This window comes from Gopherus evgoodei, chromosome 21, assembly GCF_007399415.2.
Source record: "Gopherus evgoodei ecotype Sinaloan lineage chromosome 21, rGopEvg1_v1.p, whole genome shotgun sequence".
Classification (NCBI taxonomy): domain Eukaryota; kingdom Metazoa; phylum Chordata; order Testudines; family Testudinidae; genus Gopherus; species Gopherus evgoodei.
This window is the reverse complement of record NC_044342.1, coordinates 1,513,029-1,523,957: the sequence shown is the minus strand read 5'-3', so window position 1 is coordinate 1,523,957 and position 10,929 is coordinate 1,513,029. Positions and strand designations below refer to the sequence as shown.

Sequence of the window (10,929 nt, the reverse complement as noted above, 5' to 3'; positions counted from 1 at the left end):
TTCTCATCATCCTCACCATCCAGAGTGACCCTCACCTGGGCTTCCCCATGTATTTCTTCCTGGCCAACCTGGCCTTTCTGGACATCTGCTACTGCTCCGTCACCCCCCCCAAAGATGCTGGCTGACTTCTTTTTCCACCACAAGACCATCTCCTATGGGGGCTGTATGGCCCAACTCTTCTTCATCCACTTCCTGGGGTCGACGGAAATTTTCCTGCTCATGGGCATGGGCTTTGATAGGTATGTAGCCATCTGCCATCCCCTGCGCTATGCCAGCATCATGAGCAGAGAGATCTGCTGTGCCCTGGTTGGGGCTGCTTGGGCCGGAGGCTTCATGCACTCCATCCTCCAGGTGGTGCTGATTATCCAGCTGCCATTCTGTGGCCCCAATGAGCTGGACAATTTCTTCTGTGACATCACCCAGGTGATCAAGCTGGCCTGCACTGACGTCTACATGCTGGAGTTCTTCATGTTCTTCAACAGTGGCCTGATCACCTTGATGTGCTTCCTTCTCTTGCTCTACTCCTATGGGGCTCTGCTGGTCCGACTGCAGATGGGCAACCTCTCAAAGGGGATGAGTAAAGCGGCCTCCACCTGCGTCACCCACATCATCATCGTCTTCATCATGTTTGGCCCAGCCATCTACATCTACTGCTGGCCCTTCCAAAGCTCTCCTCTGGACAAAGTGGTGGCTGTGTTCCACACTGTTGTCTTCCCGCTCATGAACCCCATGATCTATACACTCAGGAACAAGGAGATCATCAGTGCAATGAAGAGGCTGCTGAGTAGACGAGCTCTGGAGAGGGCAACAGAAGGAAGTTAAAATACAGAAGTGCAGGGTTTGGAATTATTTCAGGGAACTTCTCTAGCATGTGTCAGATTAGATTATCTCAGCAGTCCCCTCTGGGCTCTTAACTGATGAATCTCTACGTTTATCAATGTGACAGGCCAGAATCTGCATTGAATTACACTAGAGTAACACTGGAGTAAAGCGGTATCTATGGAGTAACTTTTTAGTAACTCTGTAAAAGCCATGGAATGATTCTGTAGTAAATAAGAAGAAAGCATACAGTATTGGTTGGGTAACTGTAATATAGTAGTATCTATATAGAAATACAGTAGGACCTCAGGATTTATTCTTTCATATATATGGAGTGAACTTGTAATATCAGTGGAGTAACATTTTAATGGCTCTGTGACATCTATGAAGGAACTCTGTATTATGTGTGGAGCAACTTTGTAATGTCTATGGAATAACTATGTACTAACCTTGTATGATATACTGTGTGATTCTTTAGTATCTGTGGCACAATTCTATAGTACATAAGTAGTACCTCGGCAAAAAATGTGAACTGACTGTATAGATTCTATGTAGTAAATTTATAAAATCTGTTTAAGAAGTGTGTAGCAAATCAGTATTACATACATAGTAACTTTGTTGTAAATCTGTAGTATCTACAGAGTAATAACAATGTAGTAATTTTGTCATATCCATGGAATAACTCTGTAGTATATATGGAGGAACTGTGTACTGATTATTTATTCTATGTGGGGTAAGTCTAGATTATCTCTGGAGTATCTTGTGAATAATTACAGAATTGTGAATATGGGTGCATGAGAATTTCATTAAGAGCATCAGGTGGACTGAGAGAGAACTTCCAATATGGGACTATTTTTAAGCAAATAAAAAAATCCCTTCAAATGTAACCTTTACTCTGTCCTATGTGCCAATTTCCAGCAAGGTTTCAAAGCCCCAGAGAGCAAAAGTAGCTTCTTTTTCTATTTTTCCTTCTCCAATTTCCCTGCTTAATGGCATAGGACACTCCATCCCACAACTGTACGTTAGGAGAACATGAAGACAGCAAAACTAAAGACACACAATTCAGGAAAATATTGCACTCAAAGCCTTAACTCTGCCCCCCTGAATCAGATTTTCAAAGCCAAAAAGGAATTTGCTTGCCCAGTTCCCAGTAACTGTAATGCAATTGGCCCGTCCATCTCCTTTACATGATTTTCACTGTACCACCCCAGATATGATAGATCAGTAATTTTCAACCTGTAGGCCGTGGACCCCTGGAGGTCTGCAGACTATGTCTAAGATTTCCAAAGGGGACTGCACCTCCATACAAAATATTTCAGAGTTTCACAAATGAAAAAAATTGCAAACCACTGGAAGAGATACAGGACCAGATATTCAGCTGGAGTAAACTGCCCAAGTTCCACTGAAATCTTTATATCTATTAGAGTACCACATAAAGAAGCACCCAAAGATCAGAGCCCCTGTTATGCCAGCTGCTGCGCAGACTCCAACCAAGATCAGGGCCCCATTGTGCCAGGTGCTGCGTAGCCTCTGACTGAGATCAGGGCTCCATTGTGCCAAGTGTTTACCATACTTAAATCAATACTGGGTTGTTCTTTTTTGAGGGAACTATGTACACAAGGAGGGTGAATCACAGCAGTATTTCTGGTGGCTACTGAACTGGGTGAATCACTGATTTTGCATTTTGCTGGCTGTTTGGAAAAAGCAGAGGCAGGGCTGAAATTGGGACAACCCAAACCAAGTTGAAAAATTCCATAAAATACTAAGTGAATTGGGCATTTTGTGGGTGACCCATGTGGAGGGGGAGGGTAGGTGGAAATATGTCATTCTACCCAAAATGAAATGTGAAAGCCCCAGGCTCTAGTTCCCCTTCTCCATGGTGTGAAGAAGGAATAGGAAGCTAAGTCTCTTGCTTTATAGCAGCACAGCTATATCACTGGGCTATGGGATAACCTGGTGTGGGAATGTCTCCTGTTGAAGCTGTTCCCGTATGGATCAATAACTTGAGTGGGGGTCTGGACTTCCCAATTCCCACCTGCAAGGCGGGATACCAGGACAACCAAAGATGATAGACAGGGGCTAGTAGCTCCCTTCTGACAGGGATCTTCTCCTTAACTGCTCAGAGCTGTCGGCTTTTGCAATGAGATCACAAGGGTGGGTTTATGAAGCCTCCTAAGAAATTTGAATGCCTGATCCCTGCTGGAACAGCCTTGGGGGGTCTTCTGCATCTCCCAATATCTCCTCTATGCTGAGCATCCCACCTATCTTCAGTCCTCCTCCTCCATACTGGGCAATTCTCCTTCTAGATCATTGCTGGATAGCTCTGACACAGGGGTTTGGGAGTGGCCAGGACATTGTGGGGTCTCCTGACCAGCTGGTAGAAGCTCCTTTGTTAAAGATTTTTTGGCTGAGTTTGTCAAGCCCGTCTGCAAGGAAATAGGGCCTCGCTACCCCTGGCTATCACCCCAAACATCTCCAACTTGTGGGTTGTGTTGTCTCCTGAGGGCACTAGAGTCTAGATCCTGCACCCAGCTGCCACCTTAGGAGCCTACATCTCACATTTAGGCTACAGGAGATCCTGACAACTGCAGCTCCCTCCCCCACTCAGCTGCCACCAAACCTGGGAGGCACCTAACCCCCTTAGGCAGCTACATGTAACAACCAGCAACATTCCTAAGGTACTGAAATGTCTGCCGGTGGGCATGTGTGGAAGCATCTTGGTCCTGATGTGGCTATGGAGCTGGAACTCACATCTTGGCCAGGGTGGAACCCTCCAGATAGTCATTGCTGTGACTCATTCGTCTCTGCAACCAGTCTCTGGGCGTGTTCTGGGGGGCAGGGGTGTTGTAGCTGGATGCAGGGGGAGGGTTTCCCTGCTGCCCCTCCTGGCAAGGTGAGCCCTATTCTGTCTACGTTTGTCTGTCATCATAGCTTAGAGCCCCATGAGTTGAGCGCTCCCATAGGAAGTTGGAAATATCAACCCCCTCCATGCAAATTCCCCCTTTGGCTTGATTTGGGGCAATGACTTGTACTTAGCTGAGTGCCCTGGTTAATGGTTATAATGGGGAGTGGTAGTCTCTCTGTGGGGGAATCAGGACTCCTGGGTTCCATTCCTGGGATGCCGTTACTTTCCTCACTTGCTCTGTGCCTCAGTTTTCCCATCTGGGGACAGCAGGACTGTGACACGGGGCCAGAAAAGGACGCACAACTAGAAGGCTAATTGACCCAGATTCAGCCTTTAGAGAGATATTAAAGAATATGTAAATGGTAATTAGGTCCATTCCATGTTAGATAAACTAAAGCTTTGAAATGTAAACTTCTATTGTTAAAGAATTGGAAGAAGATAGTGACAGTAGTTGTATATGTTTGCCTATTTCTTCTTAGTGGTTGACAATGTAATCAAATGGTTCCTATTACTGTACTCTGTTAACATTTAGATAAACTGTGAATGTAGTAATATCATTGTTCATATTTCTCTTTGAAGTATGTAGTTAACAACCTGCAAATGACTGAAGACGGTGTGATGTTCCTCTCTGCTGTTTCTGGAGCAGTGATCTGCTAGGTCACCTCAATCCTTGACTCTGGGAGCCAGCCTTACCCTGCTCTGCTGTGAGAACCTCCACTCCTGGACTGTTCACACACAGCCTCTGGCATGTAAGATGCTCCTTGGATTGTGTGACCAAATGACACTAGCCAATATTTCCAGTCCCAGACACAACCCTAGGAACCTCCATCTTGCACTATCCAGTTATGCCCACTGGACACTTCAAGTTTATATGAGTTCATCAAAGAAATTGATATGTACCAGGCTTGTTATCCCAAGGGGAGTCTGTGTCATGCTTCAAACCAAATGCACTGCTTCAGGTAAGATAAACAAATTTATTAACTACAAAGATAAATTTTAAGTGATTATCTGTCAAAGCACAACAAGTCAAATTTGGTCAAATGAAATAAAAGCAAAACATATTCTAAGCTGACCTTAATACTTCTAATTTTTTTACAAACTTTGATGCTTCTCACCACTGGCTTCAACCAGGCTCTCCCCTTTGACCAGCGCTTGGTGGTGATGTCTGCAGATGGGGCTGGAAGACAGAGAGGAAGGGCATGGCAAACATCTCTCCCTTTTATCATGTTATTTCTTCCCTCTTGGCTTTGCCCTCCCACCTGCCCATCAGGGTCAGGGGAGCATTACCTCCTCGCAGTCCAAACTGACCAAAGGAAAGGGGGTGACTCACTCAAGAGTCCAACAGATTCTTTTGCTGTTGCCTAGGCCAGCGTCCTTTGTTCCTGTGAGGCTGGGCTGGGTTTGTCCCATACATGCTGTCATAAACAGATAGCTAAGGGTTAATGTCTCTTACACCTGGAAAGAAGTACCTGAAACACCTGACCAGAGGACCAATCAGGAAACCAGACTTTTTCAGATCTGGGTGGAGGGAAGTTTGTGTGTGAGTCCTTTGTTTTTTGTTCTTCTGCCTGTACTCTCTCAGCTATGAGGAGTGATTTTTTCTGTCTCCTGCCTTTCTAATCTTCTGTTTCCCAGTTGTAAGTAAAAAAGATCAGATAGTAATTTATATGTTTTTTTGTATTTTTCATGTCTATAGTTGCTGGAGTGCTTTGAATTGTATTCTTTTTGAATAAGGCTGTTTATTCATATTTCTTTTAAGTAATTGACCCTGTATTTGTCACCTTAATACAGAGAGGCCATTTTTATGTATTTTTTCTTTCTTTTTATATAAAGCTTTCTTTTAAGACCTGTTGGAGTTTTTCTTTAGTGGGGAACTCCAGGGAATTGAGTCTGTGCTCACCAGGGAATTGGTGGGAGGAAGAAGTCAGGGGGAAATCTGTGTGTGTTAGATTTACTAGCCTGACTTTGCATTCCCTCTGGGTGAGGGGGAAAGAGAGATTAGCTCTCGGTAATTCTGTTTTCCAGGACTGGGAACGGGGAGGGTGGAGTCCCTCTGTTTAGATTCACAGAGCTTGCTTCTGTGTCTCTCTCCAGGAACACCCGGAGGGGGGAAGGGAAAAGGTTTATTTCTCTTTGTTGTGAGACTCAAGGGATTTGGGTCTTGGGGTCCCCAGGGAAGGTTTTTGGGGGGACCAGAGTGCCCCAAAACACTCTAATTTTTTGGGTGGTGGCAGCTTTACCAGGTCCAAGCTGGTAACTAAGCTTGGAGGTTTTCATGCTAACGCCCATATTTTGGATGCTAAGGTCCAAATCTGGGACTAGGTTATGATACATGCCCTGATGAGGTATGAACTCTGCTCTTGGAGAGTTTTTGTCTGGGCTTATTTTAAACCATGAGGACACGTTTTCAGCCTCATAACTACATACATGAAATTACAACCAATAACAGTACTATGAGAATGATTACTGTAACATTACTATAACAACAATGTTCAGTGCGTCATGAGCCTTCTGAAGGCACCTGACATGATAAACTTTCCACTGCATACCACACAATCATATTATAAGAATGAACATGGGAGTGCAGGGTATTCCCTGGGGATTCATAACATCACAGATGGATAATTACCTTATGTTAATCCAGTGATGCTTAGGAATTGGGGTGACTTTAAAGCCACTATTGTTCATCCAAGGACTGCATAATAGCCTGCCAGAGAAATATAAAAAGGACTCTTGGGCCCTGATCTTTGCATCTAGAATCTGCTTAAGCTTCATCAGGGGAAGTTTGAGACAAAAGATAGAGGTCTCCAGTCCCATCTGGATCACCTTGATGTTGGACATTGGACCGTAACCTATGGACTAATTCTGAAAGGACTCTTGGCAACTCTAAAGCTCACCATCTCTACGATGAAACTGACCTAAGGACTCTACTCATGTCTGTATGTATAACGATCTTTTAACCAATAATCTCTCTCTTTTCTTTTTAATAAAGTTTAGTTTAGTTAATAAGAATTGTCTGTAAGATAGTCATTAACTTGGTGGGTACAGTGTCTGATCCTTTGGGACTGGTCGAACTTTTTATATAATGAACAAGATTTTCAGTAATCTTCATCATATTTGACTTGACTGTCTGGGTGGGAACCCAAGGCTGGGTTGCTTTAAGGGAAATTATTTCTGGCTTCTGGGTAACCAGTGAGCTATTGTAGAAGCTGATTTGTTTCTGATTTGGTGAATCTAAGTATTAGAATAACGACTGATTTGGGGGATTGTCTGCCCCCTTCTTTGCAGTTTGCCCCAATTGAGCCCACCAGCACCCCAGTCACAGGGACTGAGCGAACATGGGGATGGTGAGAGGAACAGTTCTGCAGAGTGGCAACGTAGTTCCAGTCCCAGCTAACAAGGCCCCTAGGTGTTAAGCTACATCTGCTTCCACCCACACACCTTGGCCAGCAACTAGAGCTCCCATGGGGGCCCCAGAGGGGATATAGCAGGGGGTTGTGCGAAGGGAGAGGGGCCGTGAGGCAGGCTGGGACGGAGATGGGACCTGGCCGTGGGAGGCAGCGCAGGGTGAGTGTTAGCCTGTCCTCTCCTCTCATTCCATCCCCACCAGCCCTCCCTCTCCAGTTCTGGCTGCCTGTCAGGCTTGACAGAACCTCCTCCTATGCTAAACCTCCCACATCAGCTCTGCCAGCGCCTCTCAATCCTAACCCACAGCCTCTGCTATAACAGTCCTGGGCTCCCCATCCCAACTCTGATAGTGCCCCTCACTCCGGACCCGCAGCCCCCTGCCAGCCCAGCCCTAAGTTTCCCACTCAGCCCTGACGGTGTCCCTCACTCCTGACCCACAGCCCCCTGCTAGCCCAGCCCTGTTATGACTTCAAACAGTTCTGATAGTGCCCCTCTATCCTGACCCTCAGCCCCTGCTACCACAGTCCTGGGCTCCCCATCACCACCAGAGCTCTTCTGGTGCCTCTCAATCCCAACTCGAATCCCCTTGTGCTATCCCAGTTGCTAACAGACATGTATGCTGCCAAGTCCAGATTTCACAGTGTAAGCAACGGCAGATATCGGGGTGTTTCTAGTATCACTGTTCCCATTGCACAGCCACCCTCTGTTTGTAACAATTCAGTCAATGCAGGGAATGAATAACTGGGGAATGAATGAGCCAATAGAGGGATAAACATGTGAGGGCATTCATTAATATATGGCTAAAGCAGAATCTAGCAAGGCTAGCATGATGTCTGGCTGTATGCGTGTGCTGAACTTCTCCTCATTGAGGGGTTAAACTAAGAAAGAAAGAAAGAAAGAAAGAAAGAAAATTAGTTATTAAACACACGAATAGGGGGGAGGTATAAATTAAAGGGAAGGAAGGATTTAATTAATAAATGAAAGAATGAATCTGTGATTAAGAGAATGAATGCATGGAAGTATCCATGAACTCACGGAAGAAATGAATGAACACCCAGCTGTCAACATTGTCATCATATGTTGGCTGCATGTTTGGTCTCTCCGTGTGCTGTGCTGGCTGTCTCCAGGTCGCCCGTCCAGTAGAATCCAGTCGAACTGCCCAATAACCACAGACTGGTTTAGTAGTGAAGGCACCGGGTCAGGTTTAGTGTCAGCAAAGCATGGTCCTAGTATCCTGCAGACCTTACGGGATCACTAACATAATAAAGGGTGGGTTTTTGTTTGTTTGTTTTACATTTCTCTTGTTTTCTGTAACCAAAATTTAATACATAGATTAACTTAGTTTGTTTACAGTGTAGTGGGGACTAACTCTTTTATAACACAAACTATATTTTTGCAATCGTTGTCTAGACATTCATTTTCACTTGAGGTGCATTACTATTATTTTATACTAAATATAGTGCTTAGCTGCTAAAATAGATGCTCAAAATCTTGTGGGTGTATTGTTGTCCACAGTCTTTTAGAAGGTGTGTTGCTGTCCACTGAGGAGCACTCTGTTTTAACAAGAGTTAGCAACTGAATTTTTACCCAAGCTTTTTAGAGTTAATTGGCTTGTGATACCAGTTTCACTGTTGTTAACTGTTTAGGAACACAAACTTCAGGAACCACTGCTTCCCTTTAACACAACATAAAAGAGAATAAAAATTGAACAAAAATAAATTTTAAATGCTAGTCTATGCGAACACTTTGAGGGTATTATATTTTCAACATGCTTTGTTGTGTTTGAGAGACAATGGAGGAAACCTGTTGTAATCATTTGATTACGTTTATGCATAAACTGTTGTTTTTAAATATTTTTGCTAACGACATTCTCATAACTATATATTTTACACTTAATAAGGTGTAAACAAGTTTACAAAACCAAATCAAGAAATTGATGCTTTGTTCATATTACCTTGACCTCAATGTTGAAGTTTCCCCTTACATGTTCTTCTTTGAATAAAAAAACCCTGTGACTAATAAAAGAACATTCTTTTTTGTTTACAATAGCATTATTTGTTGAGGCAAAAATATATGTATATATATTTATAATTGAGGCCTTTTTTCTTTTTTTAAATGATATTCATAATATTATGATGGTTATACCCCAATCATAACATTAACATAATGTGGTACCATCAAATTATTAAATTGATTCTTATCACAACAAAATAAAAATAATAAAAAGTAGTCATATGACACACAATACACAACATAGGACAAACTTGCAGCTAAAAACAATGGCACAATAATTCTATTTATAATTATGCAAGATAAAGCCTTAAAACCTTAGTTATTAAAGCAATATAGTTTTTTAAAAAGACAGCCAAGTTAAAAAAAAGTGTTAAACATTTAAATAAGCAAGTGATTACCTTTTCATTTAAACCTTTTAATAAACATTTATTAAAGTTCATATTAAGTTATTTACCAAATGTGTTGTATTGATTTAGTAACTTAAGGCTTTTCCATTACTTTATATTAACTTTCTTTTAAAACCCTGCTATATGCAAATAAGGAAAGCCCATATTTAAAGTATCACTCCGTGGTTGGGATTAGAAGCAGAGTCTGCGTTTCTGTTGTTAGGCAACCTTATCTTCAAGAAAGTTAGGAGTAATTCCAGCTGTTGCATTCCTGGAGGGTTAAAATAATTAATTTACTGGATTTAGTTAAAGTTGTACCTTGTTTTCTCTTTGTTTGATGGCTCTTTTGTTCTTGTTTCAATTACTTTATCTTTTGGAGGTTTCTGTAAAAACTATAACTTTTAAAACAAAGAGAGAGCTGAAGTGAGGAGAGGCAGGGAAGAGCAACCTAGGAAAGTAGGGAGACCTGACCCAAGAGAGATTAACTCTATCAAGGTATCTTAAGGCAGTGGTTCTCAAACTTGGGCCACTGCTTGCTCAGGGAAAGCCCCTGGTGGGCCGGGCCACTTTGTTTACCTGCTACATCCACAGGTTCAGCCAACTGCGGTTCCCACTGGCTGCAGATCACTGCTTCAGGCCAATGGGGACTGCGGGGAGCATCGGCCAGCATGTTTCTCAGTCGTATCACTTTCCCCAGCCCCCATTGGCTTGGAGTGGCGACCCACGGCCAGTGGGAGCCGCGATCGGCCAAACCTGCAGATGCTGCTGATTAACAAATCGGCACGGCCTGCCAGGGACTTTCCCTGAACAAGGGGCAGCCCAAGTTTGAGAATCACTGCCTTAAGGTACAGGCAGCAGCAGCGAGTTAGGAAACTGAGAAAGGATATCAAGGAAAACTTACCCAGTGTGCAAAAATGTTTGAGGAAGAAGGTTCTAGTTTTAGTTCTGAATGAGGAGTGTGGCTGTTTGGGTTAAGGCAGTTGAGAACCCACACCCCTGCTTTGTAGCCTGGCTCTGGGAGGAGACTGGGGGTTGTTACTTGCTCTTGTGAAACCTGAATTTGTTCCCCCGTGTCTACTGCTTTTGTGTGCATGCCAAAGGGATGGAAGGAGGGCCCCTTTTTGCTGCAGTTAACTGTTTTGGGCAACTCCATGTGATAATGCCTCAATTCTAGGCATTAACCAGCTCAATTTTAGTTTTTCACTTTTACATTCTTTTTTATTTGCTCTCTTACGATAGTCACAGCTTGTCTCCTAACGTGCTCTGTGAATTGTTCCCTTCATCTGATTTACCAATCCAGCAACAGTATCGTTTGCTACTTCTCCTGCTCTGACAGGCACCAGTCTAGGTTTTACCGGAACCTGGTGTTTGTTGTACCATGGTGGTTGCACTGCCATG

At 43.5% G+C, this 10,929-nt stretch overlaps 1 protein-coding gene across 1 annotated transcript; it reads left to right on the top strand.

Moving 5' to 3' along the window:
- The first annotated feature begins 8 nt into the window (after positions 1-8).
- On the top strand, positions 9-1,706 carry LOC115638285 (olfactory receptor 4N5-like). Its single transcript, XM_030539876.1, has one exon. It carries the CDS (start codon positions 115-117, stop codon positions 820-822), a length of 708 nt encoding a protein of 235 aa, XP_030395736.1. The 5' UTR covers positions 9-114; the 3' UTR covers positions 823-1,706.
- Positions 1,707-10,929: the final 9,223 nt, after the last annotated feature.

Bases quoted from the DNA above. Each gene is read 5' to 3' on its own strand.
- LOC115638285 (XM_030539876.1), top strand. From the start codon at position 115: ATGCTGGCTGACTTCTTTTTCCACCACAAGACCATCTCCTATGGGGGC.